The sequence below is a fragment of the Barbus barbus genome, assembly GCF_936440315.1.
Source record: "Barbus barbus genome assembly, chromosome: 46".
Lineage (NCBI taxonomy): Eukaryota > Metazoa > Chordata > Actinopteri > Cypriniformes > Cyprinidae > Barbus > Barbus barbus.
This window is the reverse complement of record NC_136724.1, coordinates 712,501-734,053: the sequence shown is the minus strand read 5'-3', so window position 1 is coordinate 734,053 and position 21,553 is coordinate 712,501. Positions and strand designations below refer to the sequence as shown.

The window sequence follows — 21,553 nt, the reverse complement described above, 5'->3', positions numbered from 1 at the left end:
GAGATGAAGTTGCAATTAAATCCCACTGAGAAATACAATAGTCACATTGTAAGATTGTTAGTTGCAATTACAAGAAATGAAGTTACAGAAAAAACACTTTTTGATATTGAAATTTATGAGAAATATAGTCACAATTGTGAATTCTTATACCTTTTAATTATTGTATGGATATGAGTTGTGTATGTATGCATATCTCTGAGATGCTGTCGAACAGTATTTTTGTGAGATGAAGCATGATCGTTCTCACTGAAGGACTCAAGAACAGTTGATCTGAACACACTTCAGCGTCTGTGATGCGACCGAACACACAGAGACGAGTCGGAGACTGAAGTGAGGGTGAATGTGTCTCACGAGGAAGACTGTCAGCGCTGGAGGAGAGGGAATCAGCAGCGTGCTAAAACACTGCAGGAAGACAAGGAGGTCATGCTGGACAAGGCCATCTATATACAGGACCAAACCAGCTTTCTAATCAGGGAGCAGTTATAAAACACATGAATATTTGATTTCTGAGGCAGATGTAATCGCTGAGGTCCTCATCTTCTCTCGAGCGTCCATTTCTTGAGTCTAGCAATAGTGAAAATGAGAAAGGGGAAAACGTATGAAAGCACAAGTTCTGCTTGAATACAAACTTCCAATGCATTCGTTTCATCTCAGATCCTAATGACTGAACTCACAATTCAACTCCAAAGTGTTAAATATAACTCACAATTCAGACTTTTTTGAAAATTCTGACCTTTCTCTGAATTTTGAGTTACATCTCATTTTTTTCTACAATGGAATAAAAAGTAAAAAAAAATGTAATTATACTTTTTCTCATAATTGCGAATTTATATCTTTCTTTGCAATTCTAAATGGAGATAAAAAGTCAGAATTACTTTTTAATTTTTCCCATGGCTTTTGTAACATGGTGATGGAAAAGAAAAGAGATGTTGTTTTTCCTCCAAACTCTCTCTTTTATTTGTTTTATCATGTCCCTATTTTTACTAATACTTCTAATGAATTATAGAAGTGGTAAAACTGTTAAGAAAAATTATTAGCAGTATTATCGTTTTAAAATAAATATTTTTTTCTATGTATCAGTTACACTGTAATTAAAATGATAATGATCGTTCTTAATTAACCGAACGGTAATTCTGGAGAAAGCCAGACACAACTTCAGAAACGTTTGTGTATAAATGATATATTCTGGATCATTACTCACCTACGGTGCAGTTATTCACCAGCATTTTCATGAAATGTGTTTATGTCCTCAAATACAAAATGTAAATAAAATACAAGAATATTGTGCGCTGACGGGTCAAACATTCATGACTAATACAGCCAAATCTATTATGAGCTACTGGATGAACCGGACCGAGACAACAGGACAGTTCTTCATAATCTGCATGGAGAAATCCAGGAGAGCAATAAAGCAGGAAGTCGTCTGTAAAAGTTTGAATGTTTTTATTGACACCATCTCTACTCCGCTATGTTAGAAAGCAACACCATCGTCTCTGCTATGATCCTATGCTCATCTGTACACACTAGAAAAGACTCAATACATAATGCTCTAGTGACCCACACATCTCACATCGGCCACCAGTTTCACTCTTTATGGGTTTCTTTGTTTGTTTTCTGTAAAAGAGACAGTACAAGGCATTTCTATACAGCTGAGGAGGCATTAAAGGACAGAATGACATCAGTAAAGCACTTGTAATTCATACAGAACACAAAAAGAACAGAACCAAACCAAACAATGCTTTAAAGGAGGAATATACTGTTTGGACAATAATACAATAATAACACAATGCCATCGACATTTCAGAAGAATCAAACTAATCAAATATATACACTGAGGTATAAACACATTGGTCTTCAGAGGAGGTATTTTCTCATGACTTTTTGACCTTTTAAAACCTACTGAAATTAAATCTTTTTATTCTTTATAATATATATATATATATATATATGTATATATATATATATATATATATATATATATATAAAAAGCATGTGATGCAAAACATTACATGCCGTGCATCATTCTAAGTTGAGTTAAAAAACAAAACCGAGTCAAACTTAGGCACCAAATAAAACAATAAAGCTTTCCTCTAGCGTCCAATCAGCAGCGTCCGAGTGAAATGCACCATGGGAAACTCGTCAGCTGCCCTTAAACGACCCAGAATTCTCCAAACGTGTGCCGCGGCCCTCGAGGGTCTTTATCACAGTGTCTGTATTATAATAGCATGGCGGTGTAATTAAACTCTAATAACAGCATGGAGAGAATGATGCGTTTGCATAAATGACTGAAAGACCCGTGTGTTTACTGCCATCACCTTTAGCCAATTTCTGCTTTGCACTAGTAGCATTCATGCTTCTGTTAATGAGTCCATCTGACGCGGTCTAACATGTACTGATGTGTTTGTGCATTCTAGTGCAAAACTGCATAATTTGCTGTTGGAGAATTATGAATGAAAAGCCAGCGCTGGAGAAGTCTGGGTCATGTCAGGGCTTTCTACTGGAAATAGAGCGACGGTGTAACACAGACCTGGATGAGAACGCTACTAAACGCTGGTAACGACTGACACGGGACAAGAGCGGTCAGCGGAGAGCCGAGGTCATCCTCGTGTCGTTCCAAACACGCCGATGCTTGCTTTGTACCATAGAAGGCAAAAAGAGATATTTTGGTGAATGTTCTTGCTGCTCTTTTCTGTGCAACTGCAGTGAATGCTGAAACTGAATCAGATTTGTGAACGAATCATTTCTCCAATCAAATATGATTCAACTTCACAAAATCACCAGCTAGTGTTTGTTGATGTCCAGCGCTAAAATTAATGCCATACTTCAAATATCCAGTCTTACAGACTGCTTTCATGATGCAAGTTGTTTCTGAAGCTTGAGCTTCAGATCCTGATCAGAGTTATTTTAGTGTCATTGAGTATTATAGTTCTTGTTAACATTTGAAATGTTTTCCTCATTTCATATTAATTTTAGTTAAAGTTTTAGTCATTTAGTTGTGTGTTTTTCCATTATTATAGTTGTTGTTGTTTTTAAATGTCTTTATTTCAGTTTTAGTTACTTTAGTACATCAAGTTAAAGTAAATGAAAATGAGGAATATTACTTTGGAAACTAGCTGAAAAATAAAATAAGTTCATAATTATATTTCTGTTGAAGTTCTGGTGAACTGTAATGACCCTGATACTGATTCATTTGAACTGCATGTAGAAGAGCCAACCATCTCATTCCCCAAGCTCATCTTACAGGTTTGGACCAGCGTGAGAATGAATAAATGATCATTTTCATCTGAGTTTGCTGATGAAGCGAAGCACTCTTTCCTTTAATGAGCCGATCCCTTGTCCTCCTCTGACGCCACTGAACGCTGCTTTTGTGTGAAACTGGGTTTAATTTACACTTTCTGCTTCCAACACGGCACACAGCCACCAGCCTGACTAGCGTTATACATATTATATACATGTACACATTATTTATAGACACTGTGTCCTACGCACACATTAAAAAGTACTTCAGGATTGAGCATCTGAATGTGTGGCAGGAGTCCCTCGCTCACTGTACGCATGGAACAGAATCAATAATCAATCATAAGACTTCCCTCAAACTAACTCAGAGTCAGCACAACGGAGATCGCTTCACAATACACGGCCAGATCATCTGCTTTAGTGGAAATGAGCTGGAAACACCGTCCCTGCAGCATCTCCAGCTCGTCTGTATGGAAGTGAAGCGCCGGAGCAGCCAACATGCTACACACATCACATCACTTACCTTTACTGAGAGGAATATTGCAGATTCGATACAAGTCGGACTAAACTGACAGCATTTGTGGCAGAATGTTGGTGTGAGGTGCTTACAGTGGAAGTTAATGGGCCAATCTCTGTTTCAAATGAGACGTCACAACACTCAAATTCACCTTTTTCTTGAATGAAAAAAAAACTAACTAATTGTTTACTAACATTTTCTGTCAAATTTGACAGCTTTGTTGCCATAAAGTAACAGCTAAAATCTTCAAATGATCCTTTACAGCTCCAATAAGACACTACCAGTCAGAAGATTGTGGACAGCAAGATTTGTAATGTTTCTTTCTAAATCTTTCTATGTGAATATGTGTTAAAATGTAATGTATTTCTGTGATCTGCAGCTGTATTTTCAGCATCATTACTCCAGTCTTCAGTGTCACATGATCTTCAGAAATCATAATAATATACTGATTTACTGATCAACAAACATTTCTGTTGAAAGCAGCTAAATATTTTTATTCAGGCTTCTTTGATGAATAGAAAGATCAGAAGATCAGCATTTATCTGAAATAGACTTTTTTTGTAACATTGTCTTTATCATCACTTTTGATCAATTTAATGCATCCTTGCTAACTAAAAAGTATTCATTTCAATAAAATTTCTTTATTTAATAATACATATATAATGATTTACATATACTGACTCCAAGTTTTTGAATGGTGTAGTGTATAATGTTACAAAAGCTTTCTATTTCAGATAAATGCTGATCTTTGGATCTTTCTATTCATCAAAGAATCCTGAATAAAAAGTGCTCAACTGTGTTCAACATTGATAATAATCAGACATGTTTGTTGAGCAGCAAATCTGTATATTAGAATGATTTCTGAAGACCATGGGCAAATATTTCACAATATTACTGCTTTTGCTGTATTTTGGATAAAACAAATGCAGGCTTGGTGAGCAGAAGGGAATTATTGTCCAGAAACTTTTGACTGTGCAAGTGTTTTTGCTAAATTTTTAAATTTTTAAATCTTTCAAAAATAGCCCCAATTGATTTTTGTTGTTTTTCAAATTTTTCATTTATTTATTTGTTTGTTTATATGTATTTTTTTGTGCTAATCAACATTAAAACGCAAACGCTGTGGCCTGATCTTGACCTGCACTGATCTCTGAATATTCCTGGATGTTCAGGGCCTCTAATCTGACGATAAAGATCCGTGAAAGCTCGCCGGTGAAAAAGCCTCAACCATAAAGATGCACATAAATAAGAATCTCAAGTTGCATGCTTAAATAAGCACCAGAAACTGATACCTTGAGAAAATCACGCCGAGCTGAGCGTCTCGTTTCGTGCCGCTCTGATCCTCTAGACAGCAGAGCACTGCGCTTCACATGCGTCCACACACAACCGCTGCTACATCTCTGCACTGGACACACACACAGCGCTGACGCAGTCCGCTCCGACACACAAACACACACCAGCTCCACGTTGGTCCCTTAAGGCTCGCTCCAAAGAGTTTCAAAGAAAGTCCTTTATAATTTGTACATTCTGTTAGAAAAAGTTGCCACAAAATGTTGGAAAACCTATGGCTTGGTAAATATCCATTTTCTATATGAATGCACCTCGATGCATATTGAGAACGTTCTAATCCTATGTTTGGGCAACTTTCAGTATCGCGTCTAACCTTCTGGTCGTCTGCAGCCGACCGCAGCACCGATGTGCAGAGAAGCTCCAGCTGTAAATGAAGAGGTCTGATTGTTGTTGCATCCTCAGAGAATGAGAGGCAGAGAGAATGAAGGATGGCACCAGCGGATCCCAGCGCACCGTGAGGGTGGGTGGGTGGCTTGGTTCAAAGCAGTGGCACTTTCTGGTAACACCTGGCTTGGAAGGCATGGTTGTTATCGTAGTTGTTGTAGCAGAGCAGTAAAAATATAAAGTCGATAGGTTTCATCTGTATTGCATATGTCGCAGCATGTTCGCCAAGACTGAATGAGGTCATGTCCAGTTTTGTTTTTGCAAAAACAGAAAACATGTATTTAAAGTCACGCCGACCTGAAGAGCTGCAGCGATGAGCAGAAATTAAACACGAGGTGCAAACCGAGGTCCCACAGAAACAGTCAAAACAAACGTATAAATAATAAAAGAATGCGTCTTCCGTGCGCATGACGCTCCGCGTGAGAGCGGAGTCCATGTTCTGGAAGTCCGGCGCGATTCAGACCGAGGCCAAGGATGCGGAAAACGTCAGTCAAAGTGCGGTGTCCTCTCGTGAAGACGGGGTGTGATGCGATCGTAAAGGATGATGGGAAAGGGAATGCGGACGGCCTACATCTTGATGCCCTCCTGCTGGCTGAGCTGAGACAGGGTCTTCTTGATGCGCAGCGCGGTGAGACGCGCCGCTCCGTTGGCGTACCAGCACTCCCTCATGATCTTGGCCATCACACGCAGAGCCTAGCACACAAAACACATGCAGCTCGTTAACACTAATACACTGCTTACAGCGCTCAGCGTTTCTAGCATGCTTTCAGCATTCACAGATTTAGGCTTTCATTCTTGTCCCAAACACAGACTTTCAATCTTCAACTATGATAGTCCACCATAAAAATCTGAATTACATTTGTGTTTATCACGGTTATTATAGTTAACTAAAATTAAAAGCATAAAAAAAACATTCACATTGTGAGATATAATGCTGCATCATGAGAAAATAAACTATACAAATGTGCAATTACATGAAACAAGGTTATAATTATGAAAAAAGAGAGTCACATTGTAATATATAAATCAAAATTATGAGAAATTGTCAAATTGTGAAATATAATCAGGAAAAAAGTCATTATTTGAAATGTATATATACACACACACAGTATAAACACACTAGTTTGCTATTTCAGTTTTTAGAAAATAAAAAAACATCAACTAATCAACTCTTTGACTCAAATGTCTCTCTTTGCACATGTACAGTATTTGTGAAGCATTCATATAGTTTGTATTTTCTATCTTCTATTTTTTAGTTTGTATAGGGCAAATACTTATATATAGTATACGTCTAGTTAAATCTGTCAGTAGGTTAGTTGCGTATAGGTTTATAGGGTTTTTTACTGTATTTATGCAGCACCGTGGTCCACATGAAGCAGAATGACAATAAAGCTCAACTTGACTTGAACTTGACTTAATGAAAATATCAAAGCAAACAAACTGAATAAAACAAACAAAAAAAACTTTAAAATGAAAAACTTAAATTATTCAAAATATATACCAAAAATATAGTATCTATATATAATATAAAATAATTTCTTTTATTTCTTCCACACTGAACAAATGTTTATCTAGTGTATTAGAGACAACAGTGTCAGCAAAGAACTTGAGATGAAATATCAGATGTGTGAAGAAAAATAAAAGGTAAATAGTCAAAAAAGTCATGTGTATTTAAGATAAACAAAATTAGTGTAATTAGCTTTGGCAGGACAAAAGAGTCGGCCTTTTTATTCCTAAAATATTACAAAAGTCATTTCCATCACTACAGGACGCTCTTAAACACAACACAATACGATCAGCTGAACACATTGCCCTTCTGAAGCTCTAAAAGTCAAATCAAACCTAGTCAGAGGGTTTAAGAAACTTTACTTTCTAGAAACGCTCACAGGGTCCAGGAGTGCCAGTCGTTGAAGCAACACCAATTAAGCAGTTTTTAGCTAATGAGAAACACATTCACTGAAGTGTGTCCGGACAAATCTCAAGTAGTTCAATTTGTGTTTAATTCACTACAGCTCCTGGGAGTCTTTTCTTTTCAAATCAGTGTCATGCCATCTAAGAAACACTAGAATAGATACAAATACTCTGCTTCAGGCGTTTATTGCCCTCTTGGCATTATTTGCACATCATCTCCTAATGACTGGATCAGAAACGCTCGTCGAACTGCCTTTAATAAAGTGAAGCTCGCTGGAGCACGGCTTCACTGCTTTACTCAGATACGAATCAAACAAACAGCAGAGCTGCAGCGTTTACACTCAGCACACTGCTGGCAGCGTATTAATGCACAATAATCTCCGCAGAGATCGCAGCTCTCTTAGGGTAATTACTGACACCCACATTCAGCTCTCAGGGTTAAAGATTCCCAGCCAATGCAAATCAGATCCTTTCTGTTTCTGCTGCAGAGTTGAATCTGTCGTGAGGAAGACAACGCAGCCACACAAGAGCACTACTGAGTTCACTAACATCTAGAGAGCAGAAAGTGAGCTTCTTGAAGAGGTTGTTATGAAATTGTGCTTTGCAGAACATTGCAGAAATTTAGTTTGAATGTTGTTTAAACGTTACAACTAATTAAAACGTTGATTTCTGTTTTTTGAAAATACGTGAAACTATACATTCTAAACCTTGCTTAAATGTTGAACTTTATTACATGCAGAATTAAAATGGCTTGCTTTATATAGTTTAAGACTCCAGCAGCAGTTAATTTTCGCCTCTTTGAGGCCATTAAAGCCTGTATATGCGTCTCTATTTCACAGAGCGTTTGGCGGCTTTCATATGCTGGAGACAGATTAGATTTCACAGCGGTGTTATCACGGATCAAATCGAATCAAGTCATGTCACTTCCCCAGTAATAAAGAGGCCAGCGCTGTTTTGATGAGCGCTTTGAGAAAGCTGAGCGAGGGTGGTGTGGTTCCCGTGAGGCCTGTGGTTTGTCAGACGGAGAACAGCGCCGTCTCTCAGCAGCCATTACCTCTCTGCAGTGATGCAATTACACCGAACGAGAGGCCAGAGCCGTGTACGCCATAATGAAATGCTGCAAGAATTAACTTTATTGATCGACGGGGAAATTAAACTTATTCTTCCAAGAACAAGACAACTTGAACAGAAGAACAAGAACTCATACATACACGTTTTTACATTTTTTACGGTCCTTTTTTACACACATATACAGTGCCCTCCAAAAGTATTGGACCAGTAAAGACAGTAAAGACTGTTGGCTGTGGAGTCAATACATTTACAAATATGATTAAAAGATGAATATGAGACAAAACTACAGAATGTCACATTTTATTATTAGCCGTTTCAACACATACATGTTTTAGCAGCTAAGAAGTTCAGCACTTTTAGAGTTCATCCCTCTATCTGATGTGAGCATAAGTATTGGAGCAGTTGCCTCACAGGTCTTTCTAAGTGATCAGCTGTGTCCTGTTGCATTAATTCTTCAGATATTAAAAGCAGGGAATGTGTCGTATCAGTTATATACATTACTTCTGTATTCTGAATCCTGCATTCGATGATGACACACAAACCAGGATGAAGATGAGGGAGCTGACTTTGAGAGAAAAAAAAGCAATTTGGATGCTAAAAGAAAAGAGGAAGTCAGTTAGAGCTCCAGAAAAAACAAAGGGCATGGAGAAATCAAGAGTTTGGAAACCACCAGCGACACCAGCAACCAACAACGACCTGATCAGCTGAGAAAACAACAGTAGTTGATGACAGACAAATCATAAAAGCTGTGAAAATGAATCCTAAAAGACGTGTCTGTAAAATCACCAACAACTTCCAGAAAGCTGGGTGATGCTCTGACAATCTACTGTCCTCAGGAGACTTTGACACAGAATTACAGATGCTACACAGCAAGATGCAAACCTCTGACCAGCACCAAACATAGAAAGGCAAGATTAGAGTTTGCAAAAAAGCACAAAGGTGAGCCAGAAGAGTTTTGGAACTGTGTTTATGGAGCGATGAGACAAAGATGAACCTTTATCTAAGTGATGGAAAAGCACTAATGTGGAGAAAAAAAGGGAACTGCAATGATCCCAAGCATACAGCCTCATCTGTAAAGCATGGTGGAGGTGGTGTCATGGCATGGGCATGCATGGCTGTCTCTGGAACAGGCCCTCTCAACTTTACTGATGACTTAATGTATGATGACAGTAGCAGAATGAATTTGGAAGGATACAAAACCATCTTGCCTACCAATATTCAAGAAAATGCCACCAGATTCATTGGGAAGTGCTTCATATTGCATCAGGACAATGACCCAAAACACCCTGCAGTTCAGTCAAGGAGTTTATAAGAGCAAAGAAATGGAAAGTGTTAGATTGCCCAAGTCAATCTCCAGATTTAAATCTGATTGAACATGAATTTCAGCAGCTGAAGAGGAGAGTAAAGGCAGAAACTCCCCAAAACAAGCAACAATTGGGATTGGCTGCATTAAAGGCTGGGAAAAGTATTTCAAAGGATGAGAGCAAGAGTCTGGTGATGTCTATGGGTCACAGACTCACTGCTGTGATTGTGTGCAAGGGATCTGCAACTAAATAATAGCTTTTCATCTTTTATAATCTTTTTAATCTGCCTTATGTTCAACTGTCCCAATACTTATGCTCACATCAATGAGTGGGATGAACTCTAAAAGTACTGTTCTTTTTATTTGGTAAAACATGTATGTGTTGAAACGGCTAATAATAAAATGTGACATTCTGTAGTTTTGCCGCTCCTGGGGGGGGGGGCTATGTCATGAAGCTGGTCTATGAACTTCCGTTAACTCACCACCAGAGGTCACTCGCTCACCACATGGACTCTTGCACTACACCTCAGACTACAATTCCCATCATCCATTGCACTGACGACACACAGCTGATTGCACTGATCACACACCCTACATAAACCATGGACTTCCTCTTCCTGTCTGCTGGGTTTTATATAATGTATATCCTAGCGATAGCTACTCTATGGAGCCCATTCAATTGTTATAGTCTTGCCTTGCTAGTTTTCTCGTGTTTGATACCTGCCCGTGTTTCCTGGATTAACCCTTTGCCTTGCCGTTCGGGCTCTGTTTGCACCTCGTTTGGATCATTGCTCGTGTACCTGGATTATCTCTCTGCCTTGCCCTGTTGGATATTGTTCGCCGATCGTCGACCCACGCTTGCCCTAGGATTAGTCTTTGTCTTGCCCGTGTTGTTCCTGTTTGCCATTTCATGAACCTTGCTTGTTTTGTGACCTTGCCTTTGAATAAAGCTTGCAAATGGATCTGCACGTCTCACATCTTGTTCGCCCCTTAACAGTATGTGTTGAAACGGCTAATAATAAAATGTGACATTCTGTAGTTTTGTCTCATATTCATCTTTTAATCATATTTGTATATATGTCTTTACTCCACAGCCAACAGAGCAATTTTGTCTTTACTGTTCCAATACTTATGGAGGGCACTGTGTATATATATATATATATATGTTCTCTGACATTTAAATTAAGCATACACACAATGCCATCTGTGTGACTTCTCTCATCTCTGTGTGTTCTAGACAGACATCATTTCTTCCAGTGAGCAGAAATGGCAAAGGAGAAACCCCAGCTAACACGTGATGTTACACAACGTCTTAATGTAACACTGCAACTGTGACTAGTACTGCAACACTGTAATTAGTGATTTGAACTGCAACACTGCAGCTAGTAAGTAGAACAGTAACAATGTATCTATAGTACTGTAAAACACTATAACTAGTGACTAGAGCAGTAACAATGTAATTAGTGACTAGTACTGTAACCGTGTAACTGTATCTACTAGTACTGTAACACTGTAGCTAGGGACTAGAACTGTAACACAGTAATAGTGACCAGAACTGTAACAACGTATCTATAGTACTGTAAAACACTATAACTAGTGACTAGAGCAGTAACAATGTAATTAGTGACTAGTACTGTAACCGTGTAACTGTATCTACTAGTACTGTAACACTGTAGCTAGGGACTAGAACTGTAACACAGTAATAGTGACCAGAACTGTAACAACGTATCTATAGTACTGTAAAACACTATAACTAGTGACTAGAGCAGTAACAATGTAATTAGTGACTAGTACTGTAACCGTGTAACTGTATCTACTAGTACTGTAACACTGTAGCTAGGGACTAGAACTGTAACACAGTAATAGTGACCAGAACAGTAACAATGTAACTATAGTACTGTAAAACACTGTAACTAGTGACTAGTACTGTATCACTGTAACTAGTGAGTAAAGCAGTAACAATGTAACTATGACTAGTACTGTAACACTGTAACTAGTGTTTCAAACTGTGACTTGTTACAGCATCCCTCAAAAAATATATGAATTGTAATCTAAAATCATGAAGTTATACACACATATATATATTAGGGGTGTAACGGTTCGGGGGTCACGGTTCGATACGATTTCGGTACAAAAAAAACAACAAATCTACTATGCTAGGTTTCTTTTCATTCATTTTGAACAGACAGTAGTCCAAATTACAATTTTTTCCACCTAGATGTGAAAATTAAATATTATATTAAATTATAATGTTATTTGTTCACAGAAAGGAAACTGAAATGGCAGAAAGCGACATCGTATTTGTTTTCTTTATTTTACAAAAGCACAATGTGTAGTTTTCATTGTGAGTGTACACAAATAAAAGTAGACCGTTTACAGTGATGCATTATTAATAAGACAATAAATGAGGGAGTGTTTTAAGTTGATTCTGCTGGTATAAGGAAACAGTTGAAGTGATCGCGCTGACGAACACACACACACACACACACACAAAACATATGAGTTCCAGCATTACTAACTTGACAGCACAGTTGGTACTTCATCAAAATAAAATACAGTGAACCAAACATCAGTGCGCCTGCCTCTGTGCCACCGTTGGAACGCGATTGAAGTACAAAGCCTATAATTTGCATAATAAATAATAGTTTTGCATTCAGGTACATTGCAAATATAGAAATATTATGGAATATTTTGATTTGTGCTGAATGAGAGAGGTAGGATACACGAGCACAACGCTCCAGTTCACAATCAGTTGAGTTCGCAAGCCTTTAAAGTATACTCCTTTTTCAGTGAGAGACGCGTTCAGTATCAGCACATGGTCACTGTCTAGTGCGCTTTGTTTTCAAGTGTGCAACTCGTGGCATTCGCTGTTCTTCTGCTGAAAGTTATCAAACAGAGTTGCATTACTGCAAGTGCCCCCTTCTGGATTTGGGGTGAATTGCCTGTATTCGTTGTAAAGCCTCATGCACTGAACCGAGGTGTCCGTACCGTGACGGTTCGGTACGAATACATGTATTGTTACACCCCTAATATATATATATATATATATATATTTTTTTTTTTTCATGTCCATTTGTCAACTCACAGACTGATATATGTACAGATTGGGATTTCATTCCTCTGCTTTAGTTTAGTGTTCTCACCTCACAGCTTTGCCATCTGTTTGGAATGTTGGGCCGTAGTTTCTGTTCACACACGACTCTCCTCATCTCCTCCACCGACGGGTCGGATTGCACCAGGTCATAGTATGGCAGCTGGTAATCTTCATGAATGCCTGCGCAAAAACGTGTTTCATTTAAGGTGTGATGAGTCTAAAACTCAAAAAACAACAGATGATGCTGCTGATCAAAAGATTACACAAACTTCACTGAACTTCTTGAACAAGATAATGAAAGAAACACTGGGGACACATGATGCACATATTTAGGCAGCAGCAAAATGAAAAAACAGTTATTAAAGTAGAGCTAGTTTTATATGAAGAGTCCTTAATAATACCTCCAATAGAACATCTGCTGGCAATTTCCCAGAAGACCAGCCCCATGGCATAGATGTCTGCCCTCTTGAAAGACTCAAAATGCTTCATGTTTATTGAATCGTCCAGCACTTCTGGGGCCATATACCTGTTGAAGGATACAAGTGAATAGAGAGTTATTATTTTTGATGAAGCAAAGCAAAATCATAATCCAGGGATTTATGGCCCGTGTGATCCAAAAACAAGGTCCTTCTGAAGGTTGACTTTATTGTCATTCAGCATTACCAGAACTAAATGCAGTTTCACCAAGGGACCAAAAAATGCCCCTGGAAAAAAGGGAAATCAGACGGTTTAGAGGCATGGAAATAAATCAATATGTAATTAAAACTGAATAAAAAAAAAAGCACAGAAGCCTGAACTTCACAATAAAACTTCACAACCACAGGAAGCACAAAACAGTTCAGAGTTTTGTATTTTTGGTTGAATTTAAGGTATACTGCAGAAATGTCTTAAAAATGTAAATGATTTATACCAAAATAGTAGCTTTAGATCATCAATATTATGTATTTTTACTTCAAAAACAAGTGCATACCAGTGTTATATTAGTATCAATAAGAACATCGTTATTAATATTTTGAACTAGTATTTTTTATTTTTATATTTTTTGTTTTAATTGTAGTTGAAATTGTACTAATTTTATAGTGTTTGACATTTAATTACCTTTTTTTTTACATGTGTACATAGTATATATATTTAAATTTAGTTTTAGTTTAGGTATTTTAGTATATCAAGTTAAAATAAACGAAAATGATAAATGTTGAAAAAAAAAGGTTTTAGTTAAAGATAATAACCCTAGTACATACTGAAGTACACAAATAATATATATATATATATACACATATCTTTTTTTTTTTTTTTTTTTTTTTTTTTATCACAAGCTTCCAAACAATCAGCATCACAAATATATAACCAGGTCTAAGCAGTCGTCTCTGAGGTGAATGAGATGAGAATGGATGGGAACATCACATGTTTCACAGGAAGTAAAGGCATTAAAAGACTCATCTGCACACACAATTTCAGGAGATTAATCTGGACATGTTCTGGAGTTCTGGCCATCAGCAGATCCTGAAGCACACTGACCTCTGAGAAGCTCATCAGGGCAAACGCTTTAAGTAAACCGAGAGACCGTTCCTTTCCATTAATTAATTTAACACATTAATTCAATTTGATGCAATTTCATCAACAGCATGCAAATGACAGCAGATAAATCCTGAAATGTCTACATGCTCTGCCAAAATAATGAGAACAGGAGGACACCCAGATCTGAGCTGAAGTAGAGCGAGACGGAATCACTGAGCATGAGCAGAGGAGGTAAGAAGAGGCAGGTCCAGACCCAGTCTCTGATGGAGCACGTCTGATGCAGCGCTTCACAAACCAAAGCAAAGCAGGGAGCGCTTTTCTCTTTTTTGAATTGATTTATAAACACCTGCTATTTAAGGAAGATACTAATTTAATAATGATTTAAAGCTGCTAATTTAATAAAGCACTCAGCTATGAAGACTTTAGAAGCTGCATATTAAAATGGGGGTTTTATTGCAGGGTTTATGAAAGTGAATTTATTTTTGAGAGCAATTAAAGAAAATTTGAGGAATAAATTAAACAATACATGAATATGTTCTCTAATGTCTACAAAATGAGTTGCTTTAGCAACACTTCAAAGTTTGAAAATACAACTTCCAATTAAGATGCTATTATAGTTTGTATTAATGTTTTCAATTATTTTTTGTTAATTTTAGTTTTTCACTTTAATTTAAAAATGTTGTTGTGTATGTTTGTCACTTTTATTGTTGTTTTTTTTAATGTCTATAATATAGTTTTTATTCATTTTTATTTCAGTTCAAGTTAAAGTTTAATTTTAGGACTTTAATTTAAGGATGTTTAAATATTTGTATTATAAAACAAAACAAAAATGTAGAGCAAGAAATTGCAGTGCATGCAACATTTAACGCCCTAATTCTATGAACTAAATACTTTCTGGTTTGATTTAAGTATTCAAAGTATTTCTGTAGAATTGTCTTAAATGACTGTGTTCCCAAATAACAGAAAGCAGTGACAGCATTTATTGTGTTTCGGCATTTATCATATATGAAAAAGATTATATTCAGTAGCTTCTCCTAGCTTTCAGTGATATTTAGTGCCAGTTTATCAGGAAGTGACGGTTTTCTTTGACTCGTTGGATGGATGCGGTGCTTTATTCACAAATGTCTTATGCGATATTCCAGTTTTTCAGAAGTTAAATTCGAATCTTTGGATGGAAACACAGTTATTGATAAGAGAGAAAACTCTCAGCAGGACTACTGAACTAGCAGCAGTAGCTCTGGACCAGATTAGTGTTGTTTTTGGCGGCCTGTTTTAATTTTAGTTTGAGTCTAGTCTTTGTGTGAAGCTGTCATTTTAGTTGTTATTAGTTTTAGTCACGTTCATACTCTTTTTAGTCTAGTCTAGTTTTAGTCGACGAAACCTGATGGCATTTAGTCTAGTTTTAGTCAATGAAAATAGTATTTTAGTCTCTTTTTAGTAATACAATTCTATTTAACCCAGTCAATATAGTATAAGTACCTAGTAACATTAGTACAGACGAAACCAAAATGTTCTTTTAGCCAAACCCATTTCAAACAAGGTTATTATATTATTGTTATCTTATAGACTCAAGAATATATCTATTCCAGACACGGAAGATGCTCTGATTTGAATTTACAACATTTATTTTACCAACCAAACATGTTAGAAGTACAAAGACAAACCCCGGCCGGCCATCGGTCCCTTTCTCTGAGTCAGACTTAACTTTGCTGTCGTCTTCTAAATAAAGCGGGAGTGGGGCTTGAGGAAGTGATGTCGCCTGCGTCTGCGCAGTGCGACCTGAAGCGAGACACCGGAAACAGAAATACTGCAAAATAATAAAAATAATTTTGTTTCGTCTCGTTTTAGTCAACAAAAATGAAGGAGACATTTTAGCATAGTTTTTATTTTATAAGCCACATTTAGTCTCGTTTTTATTCGTCAACAATATTGCATTATATATTTAATTATCGTCATCGTCACATGACCAGCATTTACATTGCGTCTCGTCTCGTTTTCGTCACGTGATAAAGGTTCGTTGACGACGATATTTCGTCATAATTTTCGTTGACGAAAGCAACCCTACCAGAGATCGAGATGAACCTTCACTGAACCCCAGCGCCGTGATCTGAAACGCCTGGCCAGAGCTAAACTAGCCGCTAACCACCGCTGTGAGCGTGCATGCGTCTGAGGAGCGTACCGTTTGGTGCCCACTCTGTGGTTGGGTGCGATGTCGATGGTGTCGGTGGCGGAGTCGTGGCGCACGGCCAAACCCAGGTCTGCGATGCAGCACGTGCCGTTCTTCTTCACCAGGATGTTCTTGGACTTCAGATCCCTGTGAGCGATAGCAGGCTTACCTGGAATCACACCACAGAGAGGAGAAAGAGTTCACCTTCTCCATCGAGACACAGAACAACCAGCAGATTTAATTAAGGCTATTATTAACGTTTATACCGTGGTCTGTCTGAATACTCGATTCTGACCGGATTCTAATGCACAGGTAGTTCCAAGTCAATTTCATCACCATTTTATATTAATGCACTGCTTTAATTATAAACGTCTTTACTGTCACTTTTGATCAATTTAATGCATCCTTGATTAATAAAAGCATTATTTGAATATTAAATTAATGTCAAAAACATGTTATTACCATGGTATGTTTTTAAAAAAACTTATGCACCATGACCTTAGCCTTTTTCAAACTCTTTGAACCTTTAGTGACATGTAAACACTAATGCAACTATTAATTCAATTGCATGGTATATACTGTAGTAAAAGCATGGTAAAACAATGATCATCTGTACTAGAGTGCCTGCAGTGATTTCTGACATCGACAGCAGTGGGAAACATCCCTCAGCTCACGTCACGACTGCCTGCATCATAATGCATAATGCATGTGAACCCCCCCCCCCCCCACACACACACACACACAAACACATGCACACACACACACACACACACACACACACACACACACAAAAATAAATTACAGTTTAACACATATTCACATAGAAAACAGCTGTTTTAAATTATAATAATATTTCATGATTTGTTTCTGCATTTTTGATCAAATAAATGCATTGGTGAGCAGAAGAGACTTCTTTCAGAAACATTAAACATCTTATAAACCCCAAACTTGAGTGATTATTTTTTCACAAGTTGAAACTAGACCAGATTGCTTGAAAAAGTAATCAGACTTTATGATTTTGATATTAATAATATCTGTAGCACAGACTGTGACTGCTGAATTTCACTACTCATGTCCAGGGTTTGAAGATAAGCAATAGTAATCGTACACACCTCTATAATGCATTACTTTCTCACGTCTGCAAAGTAAAGCTTTATTATAACTTTAACACTACAACAGAGCGAGTAGAATCGATCTGCAGAGCTTGATTGTGATGCTCTCACAGTGTAATGAGGCATTACGTCTCAATTATCTGAATGTGATAAAGCTGCCGCAGCAGTAAATGAAGCTCTCTTTAACAACAAACAAGTCTGCTGATGAGAATTACTCACAAAACCCCATCAACTCCTCTCCTCTCAAGTCTAAATCAAGACAAATTGTTCAGTTTTGGACTTTAAGATGCAAACAGTGACTCAAAGTGATATTTTTATACATCATTTAAATACATAAATGCCTCCACCGGTGACTGAATGAGCAGGGCCTGTAAAGCTGAAGCTTGATTTGGTTTCACTGGAACTAAAACAGCACAGCCTGTGTGAAGATGAATTAACAGCTCAATAAATGAGCAACCAAAGCAATATCTGCTGCGACTCACATCCCACACAGACGCCAGGATGCTGCTGTCATTATTATTACAACGGAAATATTATTATAATCTAAATCAGCTGTTTTCTATGTGAATATGTGTTAAAGTGTAATGTATTTCTGTGATCTGCAGCTGTATTTTCAGCATCATTACTGCAGTCTTCAGTGTCACATGATCTTCAGAAATCATAATAATATACTGATTTACTGCTCAACAAACATTTCTGATTATTATCAATGTTGAACACAGTTGTGCTGCTCAATATTTTTGTGGAAACTGATACATTTTATTTAGAATATAACTGACTCCAAACGTTTAATACTTGTGCGCTTCATAATCCAAGGTACTTTTAAGAAAACTACGGCATACGATTTCTCTGTATATCAATATATACAGAGAAATATCCAAGAAAAATGTAGTTTAATTCTTAAAAACATCCAAATGCTTACATTAATGTTGGTTTGAATATGTTTTGAAAAACTTTTCAAAAATGTTCAAAAGACTGAACGATTGAATTGAATGTTTTTATTTAAATTTCAAGGTAAAAATATTTTTTAAATCTTTTCAATACTTTCGGCCTCTGATGATGAGATATTTTTTCTTCTTAAAATCAGGATATGACACCTTGACATCTGTATATATATATATATATATATATATATAAATTGAATTTAGAAATGTAAAATATTACAGAAGAGCTGCCCTGTATGAACTGCATTCTCTGTGTTTATAAAGCAGATTCAGTACTGATAGTTCTAGCATACAATAGCATCATGAATTTGCCCAAACAGAGAGCAGAGGCACAGACCTTGCGTCCCCACGATCTCCATGTGCAGGTGCGCCAGGCCGCTGGCCGTGGACAGAGACAGCTTGATCATGCCCTCCACCGTCACCGTGTAGCGGTTCAGATAGTCGAACAGAGAGCCGTGCTCGTGATAGTCCGACACCAGCCACAGCTGCGTCCACGTGCCGTTATCTGAGACCAGAACAAGACAGCACACTCAGAGACTCCTTCTCTTCTGAAGACACAGGGCCTGTATCCACACAACAGCTTCAGGCTGAAAGCAGCTCAGCTCACCGATTTAGGAGAAAATCTTAAAAATAATGCGTGTGTCAGTCCTAAATTTAGGACTCTTCAGAGTATTTCACAAAGTGTTTTAGCGCTAAAACTAGCTCCTAAATCTGTGAAACATTAGGATTAGAAAAGAGGAGTCCTAAGCCACAAACTATCCTAAAATAACTGTTTCTGGCAATCTGTATCAGAACGTAAACATTTTAGAAACATTTGACAATAATGAGCTTTTAACAAGGTTTTGCCTTTGGTTTTGGAGGTTATCCCTTCTCTAAATTGTCCTTGTTCTCATTAACCAGCTGAGCAAGAAGTAATAGCTTAGGTCCAGTTTGTAATAAATCTCTGACAGAGACTATCAGCCAATCACTGTGTGCATAGTTAATAAGCACGCTGACATCACCCATAGCAACAAGGTAAACCCCGCCCCCTTACTCTGAGCTCAAGACTTCTCTCTGTTCCTCAGCAGCTTTGTGAACAGGTTTTAAGAGAAACCTCTTAGCTAAGAACTTTTTCTGCTATTTAGGAGAACTCTTAGTGATAAGATCAAATGTTTTGTGAATACAGGCCCAGATGTGAAATCCATGCATTTGGAAAACATTTTGGTAAAACACTGAGCAGGGAAAACACACACACATTTACTGATTTGAATTTGATTCTGATTCATTGTGTTCCTGGTCATTACAGATAAACCAACAGATGTGCAACTACTGTAAACGACGTACGATCAAGTAGGGATGAACTGGCTGATCTTTTTTTCGATTTGAAAGCCGATAACAGATATATTGGCCGATAAATCTCAATCTTTAGATTTATTAAATGCATTTTGAAACTGATGCATCTATTGAACAGTCTTGTCATTTATTATTATTATTTAATGCCAATATCATTTATTAGGTTAGTTTCATTACAAATATGGTGATTATATCTATTTTATTTAAAAATATGATATTAATTATATTATAAAATATATTTACTGTTACTATTAAGAAGCTTTCAGAATCGTCATTTTTTTTTTATTAAAAATGTTGGTAACACTTTACTTAAAGCCTTTAAGTATAATGCATTAGAAAAGGTTATTAAAGGGTATAATGCATTATAATTATTCATAATGTGCATTGTAATACATTATATCTTGTTGTAAATAATTATAACTGAATTTAAAATACATAGCATAACAATTAATTGAGTAATTAAGTATTATAAGTGTTATTAACTGTGGTTACAATTATTCATGAGATTGTACAATGCATTATAAGGTGCATTACAAGGCAAAATTAATGTATTAAAACCAATTTTTATAATGCATTATACATCTTTTTTTTTTTTACATTTTTAATATTAATGACAGTATTTTGTGAACAAAAAAAACAAACTTTGCTGAAGCGATTGATGTTCAAGCATTAACTTATTAATGTATTTTGCAAAACATATTACTTATAATTAAATTAACAACAGTACAGCTGTAGAATGCATATTAAATATACTCTGAGCAATTACAAAAACACCGTCACTGCATCTAAACATCAACACTAGCACAGCTGAGCAGATTTCCAACTGTTAAACTGAGCCGTCATAAAACGATCAAAACACTAGAAACATCAGGAATCAGCAATAATATGCACAACAAATAGTAAATAGAAATAAATATATATCTGTGCATGCATGCATAACCCGCTGCTTAAGCTTTAACCATAAGAAACAATGACTGAAAATCAGCTTTAATATATCAACCTACTTTTATTTTCAGACTAATAATGATAACATGAAAAAACAACATTAACTGGCTGATATATGGTGCAGTCACAATAAGACCCATCCCAGCATGCACCAGTGCTGCTGACCTTTGTTATCGGCGGCGATGAAGCCGAGGATGTTCTCGTGACGCAGCATCACGGTCTGGTAGATCTCAGCCTCGCGGAACCAGGAGCGCTCCTCTCTGGAGGAGAAGATCTTGACGGCCACCTCCTCTCCTCTCCACTTGCCCCGCCACACCTCCCCGAAGCGGCCCTTCCCAATGCTGTCCTGCAGGATGATGGTCCTGGCGATGGTCCGCTGCACCAGCAGAGGAAGCCCTGACACACACACACAATTTTCAGCATCATTACTCCAGTCTTCAGTGTCACATGATCTTCAGAAATCATAATAATATACTGATTTACTGATCAACAAACATTTCTGATTATTATCAATGTTGAACACAGTTGTGCTGCACAATATTTTTATGGAAACTGATGCATTTTATTTTTCAGGGTTCACAGATGAATAGAAAGTTCAGAAGAACAGCATTTATTTGAAACAGAAATCTTTTGTAACATTATAAATGTCTTTACTGTCACTTTTGATCAAT

General features: G+C 37.1%; 1 protein-coding gene across 2 annotated transcripts in view; it reads right to left on the bottom strand.

Moving 5' to 3' along the window:
• Positions 1-3,031: 3,031 nt before the first annotated feature.
• tgfbr1b (transforming growth factor, beta receptor 1 b) overlaps positions 3,032-21,553 on the bottom strand; it is a 55,403-nt gene continuing 36,881 nt past the window's right edge. The window contains exons 4-10 of one of the 2 annotated variants that reach the window (XM_079409421.1): positions 21,048-21,278; positions 18,943-19,110; positions 16,562-16,718; positions 13,266-13,390; positions 12,914-13,044; positions 4,993-6,178; positions 4,845-4,933 (exon numbers count right to left, since the gene is read on the bottom strand). In XM_079409421.1, coding sequence (XP_079265547.1) covers positions 6,053-6,178; positions 12,914-13,044; positions 13,266-13,390; positions 16,562-16,718; positions 18,943-19,110; positions 21,048-21,278 — 938 coding nt within the window. In that variant the 3' untranslated portion in view covers positions 4,845-4,933; positions 4,993-6,052. Of the gene's footprint in view, positions 6,179-12,913; positions 13,045-13,265; positions 13,391-16,561; positions 16,719-18,942; positions 19,111-21,047; positions 21,279-21,553 lie in introns of both variants that reach the window. The other variant, XM_079409420.1, reaches the window with a different exon arrangement.